Source organism: Rhinoraja longicauda, chromosome 13, assembly GCF_053455715.1.
Source record: "Rhinoraja longicauda isolate Sanriku21f chromosome 13, sRhiLon1.1, whole genome shotgun sequence".
In the NCBI taxonomy this organism is placed as follows: Eukaryota; Metazoa; Chordata; class Chondrichthyes; order Rajiformes; family Arhynchobatidae; genus Rhinoraja; species Rhinoraja longicauda.
Genome location: NC_135965.1, coordinates 46,289,444 through 46,312,692, shown reverse-complemented (window position 1 = coordinate 46,312,692; position 23,249 = coordinate 46,289,444). Strand labels below are relative to the sequence as shown.

Genomic DNA, 23,249 nt, shown 5'->3' with positions numbered 1-23,249 from the left:
ACAAAAAAGATTGATCCAAGAAGAAGTAACAGCGATATGCAACCAATACACAGAACAAAGATGATGAAATGATTTATTTCACAAAACAATAAAGGTAGATGTACAGATCAACCATGAATATTGACTCACAAATATAGTACAAACTAAATCTTTATTCATTACCAGTACAATGAAATATTGATCTGTTTTCACTCACCCATTTGATTTTGTGTTGACAAGTAATAAGCATTTAGAGTTTGAGGAGGAAGCAGCCATCTGTAAGCAAAGATATATTGGATTATAAATGTTATACAATTCTGCACAGAACTATTTCAGTGGCGTTATGATCTTGAGAAATGAATATAACACAAAATGTTACAATTGTTAAATCCAGACGTTAGGAATGCAAGTGTGGCACTTGGTTTACTCAGTACTTCTCCACCACGACCTTGCAAAGATTGGTGGGATTCAAATATTAATTTCCTTCCATCACGTTCAGTTATAGATGGCACCACCACGACTCTGCTCGCAGTCTGGCTTTTATTACATAATGTTTGAAAAAGGAAATGAGCTGAATACTCACGCAGTTTTGTCCACTCGCTGCCGGACTTTTCTTAGTGAGAGTTGGATGTTGTGCTTTATGCTGTTAAGCATATTTTTAAAATAGGTTTTCTCATGCACTTCAAACTAAAACAAAAGAAGAACATTTGGGATTTATATAGGACTGAAAATCTTTATCTTATTTTTAAAGACTCACTTTTTAATTAACATATGGCTGTCAGGACTCTGGGGAGTGTTGTGGAGCAGATGATAAGGAGTCCAGGTGATTCTTTGAAAGTGGCATCACAGGTAGATATACTGTATGGTCAAAAAGGCTTTGGTACATTGGCCTTCATCACAGGGTATTGAGTTTAGAAGTTGGGATATTATGTTACAGTTGTACAATTCGTTGGGGAGGCCCCATCTTTGGGTTTGGTGTTCAGTTTTGGTCACCATGCTGCAGGAAAGATGTTGTCAAGCTGGAAAGAGTGCAGAGAAGATTTACGAGGATGTTGCAGAACTTTAGGACCTGAGCTATAGGGAGAGGTCTGGCCGGCTAGGACTTTATTCCTTAGAGCACAGGAAGCAGAGGGGTGAACTAATAGAGGTATATAAAATTAATTATGAGGGGAGTAGACAAGCTCCTTCTCCAGTCAGCTGTTTGAATGTCACCATCTCAGAAGCTTGCTCTACGCACCCACCACCCTCTGTGTGAGAAAGTTTCTCTTCAGATTCGTACTAAATCTCTCCTCTCGAACCTTGAGTCTATGTCCTCTGGTTCATGATTCCCCTACTCTGGGCAAAAGACCCGATGCACAGAGCTTTTCCCAGTGCATGGGAATCAAGAACTAGAGGACATAAGTTTAAGGTGAGACAGGAGAGATTTAATAGGAACCAGAGGGGCAACTTTTTTACTTGGAGAGTTGTGGATGTATGAATCATGTCACCAGAGGATGAAGTGGAGGCAAGTTCTATAACAGAATTTAAAAAACATTTGGACATGTAAATGGATAGAAAACATTTCGAGGGGTATGGGCTGGCAGGTGAGATTAGTGTAGATGGGGAATATTGGTCGGCATGGGCAAGTTGGGCCGAAGGGCCTGTTTCTGTACTCTATGACATTGCCGGCTGCATTTTCCACATAATTACAAAGATTACACTTCAAAAGTGCTTTATGTGCTGCATGTGTCTTGGGATGTATGAAAGGTGATTTAATTAATCAATTCTTTCATTTTTATCTTTAATTCCAAATCCAAATCATATTTAGCATTGACATCATTGATTGCCATTACATGCAGGTTTGAAGATAGTTCCAATTGTTGAAGATATTCTATCAATGATGCAAGCTTAACTTTCCAAAGAAGTTCCAGCATATTCTGTCCATCCTTACAAAAATTAATGTCAAAATATAATTATTTCTTGAGGAATGTACTCCAGTATTACTTTCTTTCAAATAATGTAAAATGTCATCATATATTGTACTTGACATTATTTTTAATCATCTCAATCCATAATCCTGTACATTTCATTGAGGTCAACTTGGAGTTGTGGAACTTTAACAACCCTAATGAAGTATAAATTTGAATAACATGAGACCTTCTGGCAAAAGTAGACATCAATGAAGAAATTAACAATAGCTATCCAAGTGCTAGTACTGATTGAGAATGATCAGCCATGATCACATTGAATGGTGGTGCTGGCTCGAAGGGCCGAATGGCCTACTCCTGCACCTATTGTCTATTGTCTATTGTCTACAGCCTTTGGTCCATTGAGGACAAGGATATTTGTAGATCGTGATCTCAGCCCTGACAGAAGATTCCTGAACTCAGGGCGGCAGTGATCCCTGCTTGCCTGTATACCTCTGAGATCTGCTCCACCTGCAGAAGGTAACTTGAAGCACTGGAAAAAAAAAAGTATCAGTGCTGTCTCTGGAAGGACAAGTGAAGCAATGTTACTGTCCTCTCCCAGACCCCTGGAACACTAATTACAGTCAATTGGCCACTATTTCCACGCTTGTCATTAGCCTCCAGAGCAAACAATTTACTTTGAGGTCGGTCTTGGGGAGAGGTTACCAGCTGGATAAGAGAAAAGATTCAAGGATATGCTCAAAATCTCCTAGAAGAAATGTAACATTGCCACCGACTCTGGCCCATGACTGCTCAAAGTGAAGAAGGAGATTTGGGATGTTATGGGAAGCTGAAGAACATGCATGAACAACACACAGGAGCCTTCCAGAATTAGCAGAGAGAATATCTCCCCTCATAAACCTGAGATGCCTTATTAACCACCTCAGTTCCAACAGGACAGATCTTCGATGACGACAGGCTGCTCAGATATGGTTAATATGACCTATTTGTCTAACCAGAAAAAATACATTAATGTTAAATTAACTTATTTTTCTTTGAAATTCTTAAGGAAAATGTTTCAGTACTTACACCATACTCACTATCAACAGCATTAGTAACCAGCAGGAAGTCCGGGTAGCCTATCATGACCATCATATACCGTAGCTGGAGGCAAAAAAGGAGATAATAAATTACTCATAAAAACATCGAGGCAGGGCAACTTTCTTGTGTCAAGCAAGGAAATAGATCCTAATAAATCTTTTCCAAGGATTCAATTGCAGAAACCTTCCATCAGCTGCAAACTATCCTCGCGGGTCAGAGCCCAGGCCAGAGCCCCTGGGTCGACGGAGCCCACTGCCGGGGCCTGGGCCGATGGAGCCCAGTGCTGGGGCCTGGGGCAACACAGCCCACTGCCAGGGCCTGGGTCGACGGAGCCTCCAGCTGGGGCCTGGGCCGATGGAGCCCACTGCCGGGGTCTGGGTCGACGGAGCCACCAGCTGGGGCCTGGGCCAATGGAGCCCACTGCCAGGGCCTGCGCTGACGGAGCCTCCAGCTGGTGTCTGGGCCGACGGAGCCCACGGCCGGGGCATGAGTAGACGGAGCCCGCGGCCAGGGCCTGAGTAGACGGAGCCCGCGGCCGGGGCCTGAGTAGATGCCATGGAGGGGACCTGGTGGCGATAGTGGAGAGGTTGGTGCGGCGGTGGATGAGGGCGCCGACCGATGAACGAGGACGGACATGTGCGAGTTAGGACACCGCCGCCGGGGGAAGGAACAAAGGAGGACCCGGTGTGGGGGACCACGGGAGAAAGGGGGGGGGGGGTGGGGGGGGAGAACAAAGATGGTCCTGGCATGGGATACTTTGTAACTTTGTAAACGCCCTTTATGTGGTGACTATTGCATACCTTGGGTACGCAAGCAAAGACTTTCACTGCGACTTGTCACGTGACAATCATTCATCCAATCATTCATTCATTCATTCATTCATTCATTCATTCATTCATTCATTCATTTATTCATTTATTATTACCCACACTGCCAAAAGCCTAAGTCGTATTTACTGCACAAAGATACTCTGAAGAATATACTAACTATACTCATATGACATGTGACTCTGCTCCATTGATCAGGCATTGAAGCTCCAATCTCTGCATGTTGGATGTGAATAAAGAACACAAAATGCTGTAAATACTCAGCAGGTCGGGCACAACTTTCTGGGCTTGTCATCTTGGTCGGCATTTTGCAACTTCCTCCATTCTTCCATGTCCCCACTTTAAATTACCTTGCATTTGAATGGACGTTCAAAGTCAAAACCATTTGTCACTGCTCCTCCCCCTCTCCCAACCTTTCCTTCTCCCCTTCTTCCCCCCCCCCACCCTATTTTCTCCTCCTTCCCTTTTCTCCTCGGTTGGTAACGGAAGACGTGCTGAAGAAGTTATTGTTGGTAAAGATAGAGCATGCAAGCAAACCATTTCTCTGTCAGTTTATTCACAAAATGCTGGAGTAACTCAGCAGGTCAGGCAGCATCTCGGGAGAGAAGGAATGGGTGACTTTTCGGGTCGAGACCCTTCTTCTTATACTACTAATTTCTCTGTCAGGACAGGTATAAGTAGCAGCTGTACATGTGACATTGGCAAGGATGGTGACCATTGAGATGGACTCTCAGAGAGTCAAGACCATTTGTCACTGCTGCAGTGTTTGACTCTCTCTGCTTTGCTAATGGTATTAGTAAGCGTATTGTGTTCTCCTAGCACTGAGCATATCTGTGTAACACTGAAGGCTTTTGCTCATATCCAGACATATTGATCTTTACATGAGCAATAGCATGTCCTACTCTTACTAATAAGATGTCAAATTGAATCATTCAGTGATACCTCTCATATCTCAAATAATAAGGCAGATGCAGATTACTCAGGCACTGACCTGCTCTTGTCACCACACATATCTGCTGTTGCGCAGAGAGGTTTCTGAATCAAAATGACCCCCAGAATCAGAATAGCCTCAGAATCAGAATAGCCTTTATTGTCCTCCAAAAAAAACAAGTCTTTTGGACGAAATTCCGTTACCCACAGTCCAACAATAAGCAATAAGCCCCAATTGCCCCCACCTCCTCAGGGTTAGCAAAGAGTATGTAAAGGGGATACTGTTGAATGTCATGGAGAGATGATTACACTTACTGTTGCTGGAGACTGATATTGCCTGGTATCTGTGGATACATGTTGTATACATACATATTATGGGATACAGTTTCTTCCCAGCTGTTAATAGGCAACTAAACCATCCAATCACCCACTAGAGAGCGGTTCTGAGCTACCATTCAAGATTCAAGATTCAAGATTCAAGATAGCTTTATTTGTCATCCAATATTGGATGAAATTCAGTCACCCACAGTCCAACAATAAAAGCATTAAATAGGCATCAAAATTACACAACCCCAAAAACACACAAAAAAAGAAACATCCATCAAAGAAACATCCATCACAGTGAGTCTCCTCCAGTCCTCTCCTCACTGTGATGGAAGGCCACAATGTCTTTCCCTTCTCCTGCCGTCTTCTCCCGCAGTCAGGTTGTTGTGGTTGCAGGCCGGCGCGGACGGTCCGCAGCGGCCCGAGCCGAAGGCGAGTCCCAGCCGCTCCCGCAGCCTCCGAAGATGGCGGCTCCGCCGATGATAAGTCCGATCCGGGCGGGCGAACACGCTGCTGCTGTTGCTGCACGTCGGGGCGGTCGTGGCTCCCGACATTGAAGCCTCCGCCCAGCAGAGAAAAATCCCACGGCATATTTTAGGCCGCGCCGGACGGTGAAATGTCTGCAGCCCAAGCCCCGCGATCCGGGGCGGGCGAACACGCTGCCGCTGCCGGAGCTCCCGATGTCGGCATCCACGCGGCCCGAATCTACTCATTGGAGATCCTCAGAGTATCTTTAATCGGACATTACTGGACTATCTTGGAATAAACGTTATTCCCTTTATCCTGTATCGGTACACTTTGGACGGTTTGATTGTAATCATGTATAGTCTTTCTGCTGACTGAATAGCACGCAACAAAAAGGCTTTTCACTGTACCTCGGTACACGTGACGATAAACTAAACTAATCTAAATATTGGCATAAATGCTATTGCCATGAATCACGTTAAATATGCTAATGCCATGTATGACATTAAGCCTGAATGTTAACAGATTTTGCCCCAATTAGTGTTGAACTGCTTTATTATATGAGCTGCCTGTGGAATCATCAGCCAACAACTGCTGGGATCTAATGAACTTGGAAAGTCCAGGAAGAACCCACTGAAGAAACTTGGGTTTTGGATGCTGTCTCACAAATTTCCGGTGATCTTTTGGAGAGACTGCGGTTTAGCCTTCCACAACAGTCATCTTTGTTCTGTATTTGACTATGACTGATGATTCTAACCAGTGGAAAGTCTTGGCATTGAATCCCAGTAACTTAAGTTTTACCAGGGTTCCTTGATGCAACAGTCTGTCAGCTGTGACTTGGATGTCAAGGACAATGACTCTCACCTCGGCTCTGGAATTCAGCTCTATCCAAGTCTGAAGTGGTGCTGGAGCCAAGTGATGCTGGCAGGAACCCAAATTGAGCATCAGTAATGAGGTTATGGGAGAGTTAAGTGCTGCTTGACAGCACTATCGACACATCTTCCATCAAAGCTGAGGACGCGTTGATGGATGGAGAGATAATTAGACTGATCAGAGTTTTCTTCTTTTGAAACAGAATGTACCTGGACAATGTTCTACATTGCAGCCAGGTCTCATTGTTGCAGCTGGTCAGGATATATGGCTAGAGACTTGGCTCTTTCTGAAGATGGTATCTTCTCCACTACAGCTAGGGCGTTTTCCGAGCCTGTAGTCTTCACTGTTCAGTGAGCTTTGTGCTTCATTAGATGGCATGAAGTGATTGAATTATGCTTAAAAATGGTTGAAAATGTTTGTGGAATCTTACAGTTTGCACTAACATGTTGACCTGTGCCTTTGTTGAGAGTGGTGATATTCAGAACACCTCTTCCACTCAGCTGTTTAATTGTCACTACCTCCCGATGCTGAATGCGCACCATCGCGGTACTTTGATCCATTGTTTGAGATTTTCAAGAGTAATGCCTATAGTATTCTTCTTCTGCATGTATAATGCCTCCTGTTGTAACATCACTTGCTTGGCATTGTTCTTTAGCTATTCAATGCTACTCTGGTATGCTCTTCTGAAATCCTTACTGAACCAGGGTGGTGACATGGACACATGGTCATAGAGTCATGCAGTACCAATACAGTCCCAACTTTGTCCCGACTTGCCCATGTCGACCAAGATTCACCATTTACACTAGTCTCACCTGTCAACATTAGGAGTCATAGAGTGATATAGTGTGGAAACAGGCCCTTTGGCCCAACTTGCCCACACCGGCCAACATGTCCCAGCTACACTAGTCCCACCTGCCCAAGTTTGGTCCATATCCCTCCGAATCTGTCCTATCCATGTACCTGTCTAACTGTTTCTTAAATGTTGGGATAGTCCCTGCCTCAAGTACCTCCTCTGGCAGCTTGTTCCATACAACCACCACCCTTTGTCACCCCTCAGATTCCTATTAAATCTTTTTCATTTCACCCTAAACCAATGTCCTCTGGTGCTCGTTTCACCTACTCTGGGCAAAAGACTCTGTGCATCTACCTGATCTATTCCTCTCATGATTTCCCCTCATCCTCCTGTGCTCCAATAATATCACCCCTCATAAGATCACCCCTCATCCTCCTGTGCTCCAAGGAATAGAGTACCAGCCTACTCAACCTCTCCCAATAATTCACACCCTCTAGCCCTGGCAACATCCTTGCAAATCTTCACTGAACCCTTTCCAGTTTGACATGTTTTCTATAACATGGTGCCCAGAACTGAACGCACTCTTCTAAATGCAGCCTCACTAACGTCTTATACAACTGCAGCATGACCTCCCAACTTCTATATTCAATGCACTGACTGATGAAGGCAATGTGCAAAAGCCTTTTTGACCACCCTATCTACCTGCGACCACCTTCAAGGAACCATGCACTTGTACTCCTAGATCCCTCTGCTCCACAACGTTCCCTAGAGACCTACCAATCACTGTGTAGGTCCTGCCCATGTTAGACTTCCCAAAATGCAACACCTCTCATTTCTCTGTATTAAATTCCATCAACTATTCCTCAGCCCACCTGGCCAATCGATCAAGATCCTGCCTCAATTTTTCACAACCGTTTTCACTATCTGGTCCCTATTTGATTTGATTCATATTCCTCTAAACCTTTCCTAACCATGTATCTGTCCAAAAATGTTTCAAATATTGTTATAGGACCTGTCTCATCTGCTTCCTCTGTCCTCTGCTTCAGCTTGTTGCATACACCCACCACCCTCTGTGTGAAAAAGTTGCCCTCAGATTCCGAGTAAATATTTCCTTTCTCATCTTAAACCAATGTCCTCTGGTTCTTGATTCCCCTACCCTGGGTAAAACACTGTGCATTCATGGTGTTGAATGGTGTGCTCAGTGAGGAGTTACAATGTATGAAGGAGTTACAATGTATGAACAAATATGATTTCACTGTTGATGATGGGTAGTGCTTCACAGAAGCCTTATCTGAAGCTGTTAGAATCAAACCTAACTCATGTCATATATTGATGGTACCACATCAAATGATGTAGTATCCTCGGTGTACTCACAGGACACTGTCAACGATGCTGTAAGTCTTTATCAGGCTGTTTAGTTTAATGCAAGACTGTTTAGTCTGAAGAAGGGTCTCGACCCGAAACGTCACCCATTCCTTCTCTCCCGAGATGCTGCCCAACCTGCTGAGTTACTCCAGCACTTTGTGAATAAATACCTTTGATTTGTACCAGCATCTGCAGTTATTTTCTTATATTAGTTTAATGCTTGTTGGCTAGCTTCCCAATACCTGGCACAAGATTGCTATAATAGTGGAGGGGAGTGCAGAATTGATTGGGCTGGGTGTGATGCTGTTTTGTTGAGTCTGGGGCCAAGATCAATGCTTGGTGATGCATTCAGCCTATTCTAATTATTATTTGTAACAATGTTTTTCTGGATTTGGATGGCTGCCAGGAAAGTTCAGAGAGTAGTTGTAGTGCATCTGGGTACTACATAGGCAAATAGGATTTCTTCTCCTGAGGGAACAAGATGGGATTTTATATGCCCTGTTTATTTTTCTAGATGGTTCAAGCTTGTTTTACATTCCAGACAGAATGTCATAATAAGATTGGCTCAAGTCTCTTGATTAAAAGTCAAGACCTCTGAACTAAGGAACTGGAGCTGCTGGAATCTTGTGTAGAACACAAAGTGCTGAAGTAATTCAGTGGGTCAAGCAGCATCTCTGCAGGGCATGAATAGGCAACATCTCAATAGACAACAGACAACCGACAATAGACAATAGGTGCAGGAGGAGGCCATTCGGCCCTTCGAATGATCAGCCATGATCAATATGATCATGGCTGATCATTCACAATCAGTACTCCGTTCCTGCCTTCTCCCCATATCCCTTGACTCCGCTATCTTTAATTTCAGGTCGAGACCCTTCTTCGGATTGACAGAGGGAAGATAGCTGGTAGTAAAGGGTGGGCAAGGACTGGCAAAGTTCTTGGTTAGTACAGGTGTCAGAGGTTATGGGGTGAAGGCAGGAGAATGGGGTTCGGAGGGAGAGATAGATCAGCCATGATTGAATGGTGGAGTGGACTTAATGGACCGAATGGCCTAAATTCTACTCTTATTCATTATGACCTTAAATGATAGTTGGATTCAGGTAAGTAAGGGTTGATAGGCAGGTGATTCAGGTGAGGGAAAGAACTATTAGTTAACTATTATTATCTTAACTACAAATTAAGTACCTTAACTACTAGTTAAGATACTGGATGACTTGTAGATACAAAGCCATACTGGTCCAGGACAGGAGTACTTCAACTATACTTAGATGCACAGAGTCGCTTGCCCAGAGTATGCAAATCGAGGACAAGAGGACATAGGTTTAAGGTGCAGAGGAAAAGATTTAATAGGAAAAGGTGTACCTTTTTCACACAAAGGGTGCTGGGGGTATGGAACAAACTGCCAGAGGAGGTAATTGAGGCAGGGACTATCCCAACATTTAAGCAACAGTTAGACAAGTACATGGATAGGACAGAAGATTGACACAAAAACCGGAGTAACTCAGCGGGACAGGCAGCATCTCTGGAGAGAAGGAATGGGTGACTTTTTGGGTCGAGACCCTTCTTCCCTAACCAGTCTGAAGAAGGGTCTCGACCCGAAATGTCACCCATTCCTTCTCTCCAGAGATTCTGCCTGTCCCGCTGAGTTACTCCAGTTTTTTGTGTCTATCTTCGGTTTAAGCCAGCATCTGCAGGTCCTCCTTACACATGGATAGGACAGGTTTGGATGGATACGAGCCAAACGCGGACAGCACAAACATGGTACATGCACAATGTAACTCGTACGTGTGAAGCACCATAGACTATACGACGATTAGCTCTTTCTTCTTCACATGCAAATAAGTCAGCCTGACAATGTACAGTTGTAATCTAATTATAGACACAGACCAGAACAGATATTTCATCATAGATCTTCCGCTGGGTTTCATGTCAAAGCTAATTAGATGATTTAAAATCCAATATAAAAACCCAATATTATTTAGTGCTGCTTAATGATATTTCAGATAGATTCCTGGAACAGACCTTTGCTCTTGCTGCTTCTTTTGTCTCTTCATCCATCCAATCTAATTCATCTAGCCGATGATCAAATGCATGTTTAATGTCTTCAACCAGTTGTTGAACCTTATCAGAATAAAAATAATAATCGTTCTACAAGCTGATGCCTTATTTGCATGATAATTCAAAAATATTGAATTAATCTGCTGTTGGAATCTTAATGGAAAATACTTACTTTCATTTTGCTGGAAGATGAAAAGTATTCCTCAACAAAAAGAGCTCCCAGCGCCATTCCGAACTGCTTATTGGCTTGGTCCAAGCACATCTTACCCAGATCAAGCTGTTTCTCGGCACCATCCAATTCTTTTGAGAAGATATGGATTGCATCTCTGAATGGTGTGGACAGATGCTCACTCAGGGCAACCACAATGCGCCAAATCACATAGTTATGCAGCACCCTGAAATTACAGATGGAAGACCACAGGTGTCAATGTTACACATTCTTCAATTAATTCTGCACATTATTTACTTCTGTTGTTAATATTTTCACATGAACACAATTAACTGTTCAGAGCCATACCTGGTGAAATATCTAAACATTTAACACCAGGTTCGCTTTCTTCTTTGGGAAATGAGTCCTTCAAGTTACTTTCAAATAATCGGATTTATACTCTATGATTGGATTACTTCTTACATATTCGTTCATGGATCTCTCTTCATCTCAGGAGACAAACTATCCGTCAAAATCTTCTGTAAATATACAGACTCTCACACCAACCCCCACTGCACCTTTTCCAACTCTGTCTCTTGTAAGGTTGCTATCCACTGCTCTCAGTTTCTCCATCCCCACCACATCAGGATGGCATTTTCTACACTAGGACTGCCAAAATATCCTCCATCAGGTAACATGGCTTTTTACCTGCTGTAGTTAGTGAAGCCCTCACACACATTGTCTTGGTTTCCCTCACATTTGCTCTCCCAACCTCGCATCCAGACAGAACAGAGGTCCTCTGTCCTCTCCTTTCACCTCACCGCTTTGCATCTAGCACATCATCCATTGTCACTTCCACCTGCTCCAATTGGATCCTACCACCAGCCAAATCTTCCTTTCTCCCCTCCACCCCCTTCTGCTTCCTGCAGAGACCAATCCCTCTGTGACTCTCTTGTGGTCCCATCTCTTCCCACCCACCCACTGGCATTTTCCCCTGCAATCACACTAAACCACTTCCTCTTCACTTTCTTGGAGAAAAAATAGCTTTTCAGATGAGGCGGAGATTTGTGTGAACCTCCTTCCACCTGCTAAAGTGCAGTGGATGGTTGAAATGTGGCCTCCACTATGTTGAAGGGACCAAGCACAAACCAAGCCACCACTGTATTACAGAGTACTTGTGCACTATGTGGCCAAACCCTAACTAGAACAGTACCTTATATTCTATAGACAATGAGGTACTATCTCATATTCTGTCGAGCTAGTGTATTCTTGGGTAGTCTACAACCCAATCTATGAACTTTCCAATTTGAATTTTCCAATTTCAGGTAACCCACTCCCCCTGTGTTCCTTCCCCCCTCCCCCTAGCTCATCAGGTTCTCTCCCCTGTGCTCATCTTTTCTATCCCTTCCATTCCCCTACTACCACCCTTCACTCTCATAGAAACATAGAAACATAGAAAATAGGTGCAGGACGAGGTCATTTGGCCCTTCGAGCCAGCACCGCCATTCATTGTGATCATGGCTGATCATCCACAATCAGTAACCTGTGCCTGCCTTCCAGTGAATTGGCCTCCACTGCCTTCTGTGGCAGAGAATCCACAAATTCACAACTCCCTGGGTGAAAAAGTTTTAAATGTCCTCCCCTTTATTCTTAGACTGTGGCCCCTAATTCTGGACTCCCCCAACATCGGGAACATTTTTCCTGCATCTAGCTTGTCCAGTCCTTTTATATTTTATACCTCTCTATAAGATCCCCTCTCATCCTTCTAAACTCCAGTGAATACAAGCCCAGTCTTTCCAATCTTTCCTCATATGACAGTCCTTCCATCCCAGGGATTAACCTCGTGAACCTACGCTGCACTGCCTCAATAGCAAGGACGTCCTTCCTCAAATTAGGAGAGAAAAACTGCACATAATACTCCAGATGCGGTCTCACCAGGGCCCTATACAACTGCAGAAGGTCCTCTTTGCTCCTATACTCAAATCCTCTTGTTATGAAGGCCAACATGCCATCAGCTTTCTTCACTGCCGGCTGCACCTGCATGTTTACTTTCAGTGGTTGGTGTACAAGGACACCAAGGTCTCGTTGCACTTCCCCTTTACCTATTCTAACACCACTGAGATAATAATCTGCCTCCTTGTTTTTGCCACTAAAGTGGATAACCTTACATTTATCCACATTATACTGCATCTGCCATGCATCTTGCCCACTCACTCAACCTGTCCAAATTACCCTGCAACCTCCTAACATCCTCTTCGCAGTTCAGACTGCCACCCAGCTTTGTGTCATCTGCAAACTTGCTTGTGTTACTTTTAATTCCATCATCCAAATCATTAATATATATTGTATATATTCGTTGTCTCTGTACTTGTACACTGCACAATGACAATAAAGTTTGTATTGTATTGTATTGTATTGTAAATAGTTGCGGCCCCAGCACCGAGCCTTGCGGCACTCCACTCGCCACTGCCTGCCATTCTGACAGGGACCCGTTTATTCCTACTCTTTGCTTCCTGTCTGCCAACCAATTCTCTATCCATGTCAATACCCTATCCCCAATACTATGTGCTCTAATTTTGCTCACCAACCTCCCGTGTGGGACCTTATCAAAGGCTTTCTTAAAGACTAGATACACTACATCCACTGGCTCTCTTTCATCCATTTTACTTGTCACATCCTCAAAAAATTCCAGAAGATTAGTCAAGCAGAATTTCCCCTTCGTAAATCCATGCTGACTTGGACCAATCCTTTTACTGCTATCCAAATGCGCCATTATTACCTCTTTAATATTGACTCCAGCATCTTCCCCACCACCGATGTCAGGCTAACTGGTCTATAATTCCCCATTTTCTCTCTCACTCCTTTCTTGAAAAGTGGGATAACATTCGCTACCCTCCAGCCCACAGGAACTGATCCTGAATCTATAGAACATTGGAAAATGGTCACCAACGCATCCATGATTTCTTGAGCCACCTCCTCAAGTACCCTGGGGTGCAGACCATCAGGCCCTGGGGATTTATCAACCTTCAGTCCCATCAGTCTACCCAATACTATTTCTTGCCTAATGCAAATTTCTTTCAATTCCTCTGTCTCCCTTGATCCTCTGTCCACTAGTACATCTGGGAGATTATTTGTGTCTTTCTTAATGAAGACAGATCGGAAGTATCTGTTCAACTCTTCCGCCATTTCCTTGTTACCCATAATAATTTCACCCGTTTCTGCCTTCAAGGGACCCACATTTGTCTTTACTAATCTTTTTCTCTTAACATACCTAAAGAAGCTTTTACTGTCCTTCTTTACATTCTTGGCCAGCTTCGCTTCGTACCTCATCTTTTCAGCCCATATTGCCCTTTTTGGTATCATCTGTTTTCCCTTGAAAGTTGCCCACTCCTCTGGCTTCCCGCTACTCTTTGCAATCTTATACATCTTTACTTTTAGTTTTATTCCATCTCTAACTTCCCTTGTCAGCCACGGTTGCCTCTTACTCCCCTGAGAATCTTTCTTCCTCTTTGGAATGAAATCATCCTGCATCTTCTGGATTATGCCCAGAAATTCCTGCCATTGCTGTTCCACCGCCATTCCTGCTAGGATCCTTTTCCATTCGACCTTGGCCAGTTCCTCTCATGCCTTCATAGTCCCCTTTTTCAACTGCAACACTGACATTCCTGGTTTAACCTTCTCCCTCTCAAATTGCAGATTAAAACTAATCGTATTATGGTCACTACCTCCAAGCGGTTCCTTTACCTTGAGTTCCCTTATTAAATCTGGTTCATTAGACAACACTGAATCCAGAATTGCCTTCTCTCTGGTAGTCTCTCGTACAAGCTGCTCTAAGAATCCATCTCGGAGGTACTCTGCAAACTCCCTTTCTTGGGGTCCAGAACCAACCTGATTTTCCCAGTCTACCTGCATATTGAAATCCCCCATCACCACAGCAGCACTACCTTTGTAACATGCCAGTGTTAACTCCTGCTGCAACTTATACCCTATATCCGGGCTACTATTTGGGGGTCTGTAGATAACTCCCATTAGTGTCTTCTTACCTTTACATTTCCTCAACTGTATCCACAGTGACTCTACATCATCAGTCCTTATGTCACCCCTCGCAAGGGAATTTCATCCCTCACCAACAGAGCTACCCCACCTCCTCTGCCCACCTGCCTGTCCTTTCTATAGGACGTATAACACTGAATATTCAGTTCCCAGTCCTGATCCTTCTACAGCCAGGTCTCTGTAATCCCCGCAATGTCATGTCTACCAATCTCTAACTGAGCCTCAAGCTCATCCACTTTACTTCTTATACTTCGCACATTCATATATAGTACTTTTAATCCTTTGCTCATCTCACCTTTCACATCGATTCCTATTACACTTGGCCATTCTCTCCTATTCCTTCGTGAGCTTTCTGCCCCCTTTAATTCTGGGGTCTTTCTTAACTTTTCCTATACTCTCTTTCCCTTTAACTCCATCCTTGTCTATCCCATTTGAACCCCCCCCCCCCCCCCCACTATTTAGTTTAAAACCACCCATGTAGAAGTGGCAAACCTGCCTGCCAGAATGCTGGTCCCCCGCCTGTTGAGGTGCAACCCGTCACTTTTGTACAATTTACCCTTACCCCTAAACAGATCCCAGTGGTCTAAGAAACTAAATCCCTTCACCAGCTCCACAGCCACACATTCAGATCCACTATCTCCCTGTTCCTGCCCTCACCAGCATGAGGAACTGGAAGCATACCAGAGATAACCACCCTGGAGGTCCTGCTTTTCAGCCTTCTTCCGAGCCCTCTAAAGTCAAGCTGCAGAATATCTTTCCTCTTCTTCCCGACGTCCTTTGTGCCGACATGCACTACCACTTCTGGTCACTTCATGACCAAGACTCATTGTGCTCCCTACCTGGTTCCATCTCCTCATCACCCACATACCCTTCAATATGATAATGGCTGATCATCTAAAATCAGTACCCCGTTCCTGCTTTTTCCCCATATCCCTTGATTCCTTTAGCCCTAAGAGCTAAAACTAACTCTCTCTTGAAAACATCCAGTGAATTGGCCTCCACTGCCTTTGTGGCAGAGAATTCCATAGATTTTTTCTCATCTCAGTCATAAATGGCCTACCCCTTATTCTTAAACTGTGACCCCCTGGTTCTGGACTCCCCCAACATCGGGATATTTTTTCTGCATCTAGCCTGCCCAATCCTTTAAGAATATTATGTTTCTATAAGATCCCCTCTCATCTTTTTAAATTCCAGTGAGGCTCATTCAAGCTCTGCAGAACTCGGGAAGTGCTGATTGAGATTTCCCAGGAAGGAGTACTCTGTACCTCTGGGTTAGCCTCAGTACCTCTGGGTTAGCCTGGACAAACACTAGCTCCCACTCTTGTAGCCAGTTATAATGGAAGAGACTGCCAAGAGTTATTGCAGAGAGTTGTGCATGTGGCCCAGTCCATCATTCATCACACTGACCAGCCTCCCCACCACCAACTCCAGCTACCAGAAAGGAGGCAACATAATTAAGAACCTCTGTCATTCCCTCTTTCAACGGGCAGAAGATACAAAAGCTTGAAAGCACGCACCACCAGATTCAGGAACAGCTTCTTCTCCACTCTAATCAGACTACTGAATGGTCTTCCCATATGCTACGGTGTAGTCTCGATCCTCCAACCTACCTCATTGTGGACGGTGGACGTTTTCCTTTGTAACTGTAATGCTTTAATGCTGACACATTACATTCTGCACTCTGATGTTTTCTCTTATAGTATGATCTAATCTGACTGGATATGCAAACACAGTTTTTCACTGTACCACGGTACATGCACAATATACCATTACATGCTAGGATACAAAGTGCTGCAGCAGGTCACACAAAGTGCTGGAGTAAATCCAACACATTGTGTCCTTTTGTGTAAACCAGATCTGCCGTTCCTTGTTTCTACCAATACATGCTTGTTAAGGTGCGAGAGAGGGTCTCCCACCGAATGTCCTTGTCTTGGACAGAGGGGATCAGTGTGAAGTGAAACCCAGCATTATACTCCCACTCATAGACATCTGCAGTTCCTTCCTGCAACATTATACTCCCCTGCCTTTTAATGAGAGCTTTGACCTGATGTTTGTAATCAGTCTCGGAGATTTTGTCACGCTGACTGTCCCCTTGTGCCAGAGGGAGCGACTCTATCAGAAGATGCAAACACATTTGTTTTTTATTTAATAAATCAGTCCCGAATATTTTTTGCTGGTTTGCCTTTTACTCAACAATCAGATTTAAGAATCGGTCATGGACACAAAAAGCTGGAGTAACTCAGCGGGTCAGATAGCATCTCTGGAGAAAAGGAATAGGTGACGTTTCAAGTTGAGGCCTTTCTTCAAACTCAGTCTATTGCTTCACCTAAGAAAAACTTTTGCTCTTAAAACTAACACATCCACCTGTGAAGCCAAAACTCTGCTAGCAACGAAATGGTAAATGGGTCAAACGCACGTGAGTCTGTAATGTGTTTAAATCACTTGTGTATTCTGATGTTCTGTTTGAGTGCAAACATTTGGAATTATCATTGATGGCCTGTCATGGAGAGTGAGAAAACAAATATAACGCTTCACTGTCGGCTGTCACTGAATTCCTCGCAAGATACAAGCTGTGGAAATAAACATTATCATTTTTATGAGGTAACAGATTACATTACAAGTGTCCATGGGCCCTCCCTTATGTTTACCATTGTTTAATGTAATTTGTTTAGTTATATTCACCCATCTCAAAGCTTTCCCTTCTGCCTTTGATTCTGGAGGCAGGCGGGAAGCAAACCGCTCGAATGCCTCTCCCATTAGAGGCGGCTTTGAACACGGACTCTAATGGGAATCGTGCCAAAGGCACAGGCAATGCACACGGGTTCTTTGGACAGGGACATTGGGAAATAATGGGCATCATGGAAAATGAATCCAAAAAACATCCTCAGGGATATTTACCCATAAAGTTATACTGGAAATGCAAAAGATAACTACTATGAGTCATAGGACTCCATTAAATTCACATCAGAACATCCAGCCGCCACAATCCAGTGGAGTTGGAGGCTGGGTTTAAATGTAAAAATATGAATTATTTTAATATATGTCAATTTCTGATACAATCAGAGCAATGTTTAGGATTCATTATGAAACCAGTTCTGGAGATACTAATTTACTCCAATGTGCCAACGAGATTATGTGCCTTCAACTCCAACACATTATTGGCCCCAGGAACTGCATGTGCAATTTCCCAAGTTTCTGGAAAACTTTGCAATTAAAGTGAAGCAGGAAGGCTCAGAGTTTATCCCTGGATCTGTGCAAAACAAAACCAATTCACAAGACCTGTGATCATGCCTATTCGGTCATCATTTAATCCACAGCACAAACTCTTCAAACGTCCAACCATCCGGGTATGCCACAATCTTCCACAGGCACAGTTGCACTCTGTCCCTCAGCATCACTCCAAATATATGGGAACATCACCTCATCCACTTCCCAAAAGGACAAGCAGTAAAATGGATGAAAGGTCACAATCTGAAATGTTCAATCTGTTTCTTCCTGCATGGATATAGTCTAATCTCAAAAATATCTCTGGTCACAACCTCTACTTTCAGTTCAACCTCATATACTTGTTAGTGAGATGCGATGTGTGACTATTTATCAATTCTGAAGGCAGTGCCCAGAACCACAAATGTTCCTCCCATCCAATGTTGCAAGTTATGTTTCCTTTCATCTGATGTAGTGTGCTCTTCAGTCTGTGTCCTACATGAAGGCAGCTACTGAATGTAGGAAAATAACTGCAGATGCTGGTACAAATCGAAGGTATCACAAAATGCTGGAGTAACTCAGCAGGTCTGGCAGCATCTAGGAGAGAGGGAATGGGTGACGTTTCAGGTCGAGACCCTTCTTCAGACTGATGCGTTTCGGGTCGAGACCCTTCTTCAGGCTGATGCGTTTCGGGTCGAGACTGAAGAAGGATCTCGATCCGAAACGTCAGCCATTCCATCTCTCCTAGATGCTGCCTGACCTGCTGAGTTACTCCAGCATTTTGTGATACCTTCGCAGCTACTGAATGTGTTTTCCTATCCACAAGCCAGACCTTGATCTTCCCATACCTTGCTGTCTTAACTCCCTCCTCAGCTCCCATTCTGCCACTGTTTTCCCAGTAATGTTCTGTTCAACCTCACTCGCAGGTTTTGGAAAGGTATTTGGACAGGTACACGGATAGGAGAGGTTTGGATGGCTATGGGTCAAGCATTGGCAAGTCAGATTAGCTCAGTTGGGTGACCGACTTGCACCAAAGAGCCTGTGTCCATGCTATGTTTTAGGACTCAGATTTATTTTTTTCACCACTTCTGCAGCTTCCCGATCTGAACTTTGGTCCAGATTTTGCGATTGAAATGACAGAGTGAAAATGACAGCAACTTATGCAGTTCATGCAAGTGGCTGATACTGTCAATAATAACTCTGTGCAGAGTTACTCCAACTTAATCTTTTGTAACCAGTTAACTGAGAACTTAAGGTATTTACACCATGCTTTGCTGTAAAAGAAGGAGTATTGCTGGCATGGCAGCAATGTAGGGGATTGGGTTTTAGAGTTCCTGATGATGCTTCTTGACTTGTGTAGTCCTGGAATGAAATTCCCATTTGAATCATCATTTCTTCAGATATTTAAACAATCTTCATTTTTTAAATGATTTAATTTTTATAGGTTTTAGCATAGTTCAGTTTCTCCCTTAACTTTACTTCCTGATGTGTAAACTATTTAATGTTTTGCTGTTGCTGGGAGGTCTCACCTGTGTGGACTCAGCTCATTGGATGCCCTCCGGCAAATTTACAGAGTTAAAGGTGAATCGATCAGTGTTTGCGATAAAGGTCTGTTTTAAGCTTCCAATCAGTGTAAACATTCTGAATCTACACTGTCTATTTTCTCTTTTGCATGCCCAACAAAGTTTCTCACTGTATCTCAGTACATGTGACAATAATAATAAAATAAATTAAACCAAGATCTCTCACAGGATATACTGAATTGAGAAACATCTGCCACAGAGCTGCTACTGAAAACTGGTACAACAGAATCATTCATATTTGTAACTTAAGTGATTGAAATCCCTCTACTGAAAACAGATTATAATTTTAAAATGGAATGCAATCAAGGCTGAATTTTACATAACGATGCCATTTTATAAAATTAATCCCAATTGTAATTTTAGAAAGGGGCTGTGAGACCTAAACTCTGCACAGAGCTCCGGGACAGAGACCTCACAAGGCCCTGTGCAGCTGCTTCAGTGCAAATCCTCTTGCAGTGAAGCCTAACATATCATCTGTAATCTTGGACTCATTACATGCAGTTCCCTCAGCTGATTCAGGGCCACGAAGGCATGATTCCCTACCTCGCTGGTCAGTGGTGGCCAATGTGAAATAACCACTTCATTCCAACTCTTCTTTTCCCTGTCACCCGTCTTAGTCTGCGCAGCTCATTATTTCCCAAGCCGAGATGCTTTAATTTTGAACATCAACCTCTCACACGGGATTTTGTCAAAAGTGTTTGAAAGCTCAAATGTGCCACATCTGCTAGTTCTTCCCTATCTATTCTATGCATTACATCTTCACAAAACCTCCAACAGATTTGTTAAGCATGATTTCCCTTTCATAAATCGAAGCTGACTTTGTCCAATCCAATTAATGTTTTTCCAAGTGTTGTGTTATTACATCTTCTCTTATTGACAGGTTGTATGGAGGGGGGAGGGGGGAGTGCTGAGGACACGTGGTGTTACTCTGCAGAATTAATGAATACACACAACCCTGGCTTCTTGGTACAGTGTTGCAGTGTTACTCTGTTACACAGCAGAGTGAATGTGCTTATTACAGCCTTGGCTTGTTGTTCCACTGTTGCAGTGTTACATTATTACACGACACAGTGAATGAGCACACAGGCCTGACTTCTTCCACAACCTAGATGTTGATTCAACAATCTTTGTCCCAAGAATCTCAAACTAAACTGCATAAAATAAATTATTTCTGTGCAATCCCTCCAGCCCCAAAGCCCCAGACTGAACAAATAATCGCTGTTGTACAGGAAAGGCAAAACCTCTGCAGAGCCTGGAACATTGCAACAGGGAGCCCCACTGATACAGAGGGGGGTGCTCTCTGGTTGCCAACAGCTTACTGAAGGTATGGTTGGAGAGTGAGGGACCCAGGAGGAGAGGCTAGAAGATTCAGAGGAGTAATATTGTTCAGGGACTCCACGCCACAGCTGGTAAACCCACCTTTCATTCTAGAGAACACTTTAAGTTGTTACCAAAAACTGAAAGTTTCAGAAATGGTGCAAACGGCTACCTTCTGTGGTCATAAAGAGAGCAAGTTTCAAGGATGAGATTGAAGTAGTGAAAGAGTTTCTCTCAGCTTCAGTAAAATGTCAACATTCTGTTTATTGTCTTGAATGTAATTGAATGCTTTTCTTTAATGAGTTATCTGTAGAGATAATGACCATTTATTTGTAATAGATATCCAACTGCTGTGAAATCTTTACTCCCTGTGCATTTGTAAACTCTGGCAGGTATTCAGGGTTTTATGGTTTATTTTTTATCTTTGTAAATCTAATACAAATAGCTCGACATAATGAGCTGGAGCTAACCAGGAGAGAAATATCCGAGCAGCCTGCTGGTTCACAGTGTCATGGCAAGGAAACAATCACCACCCTCGTGTAATGCATCAGGATAGATGAAATCTGGAGTGTTTCTCAATTCAGTGTTGGTGCTGTTTCAGGACAGTCCGCAGTGCCACACACCCTTGGCCCCACACCCCTCTGGCCCCACACCCCACCACCTTCACCCCTGGCCCCCCATCCCTGGCCCCACACCCCACCTCCCCCACCCCTGGCCCACACCCCACCTCCCTCACCCCTGCCCCCCCCATCCCTGGCCCCACACCCCTCACCCCACACCCCATCTCCCTCACCCCTCTCCCCACACCCCACCTCCCTCACCCCTGACCCCACACCTCTCACCCCTCGCCTCACACCCCACCTCCCTCACCCCTGGCTCCCCATCCCTGGCCCCACACCCCATCTCCCTCACCCCTCTCCCCACATGCCATCTCCCTCACCCCTCTCCCACACCCCACCTCCCTCACCTCTCGCCCCACACCTCTCACCACTCACTCCCCACCTCCCTCACCCCTTGCCCCACACTTCCTACCCCTCACTCCCCACCCTTGACTCTTTGTTCCACTATCCCTCATTACCCATCTCTCACCCAACCTCTGAACTTCTAAATCTGAGGTGTACTCCTTAAATAAAAACACTCCTTAATTTAGCCTCCTTGCGAACTAAACTCAGGCTTAATCTACACAAATATAAGGAAGACGAGAGGTCTACTTATTGCATTGGGAAGTATCAAAAAAGTTAGCTCAAATTCTACGGTTTTACATCATGTGTCAAAAATTCAACTCTTTCACTGAAAGAGGACAGACCCAGTGGAAGTCTGCAGAATGTCATTTATCCAATTTGGAAAGAAAACTCATAAATGAGTCTCATTGTCTGTAACTTGTTTTCACCGAGCACACAGTTAACAATGGCCTGTTTCCTTCATCATTATTTTTGCATACCTTTTCTATATCTCTCTATGTCACCATCGAAATCTCGTTTCCCTCTCCCCTGACTCTCAGTCTCAAGAAGGGTCTCGATCCAAAACGTCACCCATTCCTTCTCTCCGGAGGTGCTGCCTGCCTGTTGAGTTACTCCGTCTATTTGTGTCTATCTTCAGTTTAAACCAAGATCTGCAGTCCCTTCTTATACAATTTGTGAATTGGTTTGATTTGTATCCCGGTTTCTACAAGCTAAATTGACCATATTATAATCCTGTTAAATGCATTGTTTGCACAAAGCACAGTTTAGTAAATAATATACTGAGAATGACAAGAGAACCATGGGAATTAGGTTACATAAAATTATATAGATCTCATATTTAAGAAACAGTTTACCTTGGAGAAGTCTTCGATATGAGTTCTGAAACTTTCTGCATGTAGTCGGTGGCAAACACTACAATTTCTTCATCCTCTGAAAGATTATCGTGAAATATTCGGTCCAGTAAATGCTTCCATTGAACCTGTGAAATTAAATGAAAGATAATTCCCAGATTTTAAATTTGATATAAAGGTGAGTAGATTATCTCCACCTTTCACAAACGAGCGAGCGGCTACTCACGGCGGGGGCTGTCCGCTGCAACTCCTTGATGGTCACCCTGTTGTACACGCTGTTGATGTCTCTTCTCACAGAATCAGACTCAGACATTGTTATCTTCAGCCACGTTTTTGGGGAAAAACACAAAGTTAGACAATGTGAATGGTTGCAAGATATTGTACTTAAAATGACCTGTTACATTGAAACAATGAAGAAAACAAGGAGACAAATTACTGCTGACCCTGGCACTGGGGGTCTTGACAAAAGTAGCAATGGTCATAAACTAAACTCCCAATGAAGCAATTGTTCTTACAATCCAGGTACAATC

At 43.8% G+C, this 23,249-nt stretch overlaps 1 protein-coding gene across 1 annotated transcript in view; it reads right to left on the bottom strand.

The window, feature by feature from the left end:
• ecel1 (endothelin converting enzyme-like 1) overlaps positions 1 to 23,249 on the bottom strand; it is a 92,571-nt gene that overhangs the window by 40,095 nt on the left and 29,227 nt on the right. The window contains exons 4-10 of the mRNA XM_078410079.1: positions 22,946 to 23,038; positions 22,723 to 22,847; positions 10,774 to 10,996; positions 10,566 to 10,664; positions 2,955 to 3,029; positions 563 to 666; positions 197 to 255 (exon numbers count right to left, since the gene is read on the bottom strand). Coding sequence (XP_078266205.1) covers positions 197 to 255; positions 563 to 666; positions 2,955 to 3,029; positions 10,566 to 10,664; positions 10,774 to 10,996; positions 22,723 to 22,847; positions 22,946 to 23,038 — 778 coding nt within the window. The remainder of the gene's footprint in view (positions 1 to 196; positions 256 to 562; positions 667 to 2,954; positions 3,030 to 10,565; positions 10,665 to 10,773; positions 10,997 to 22,722; positions 22,848 to 22,945; positions 23,039 to 23,249) is intronic.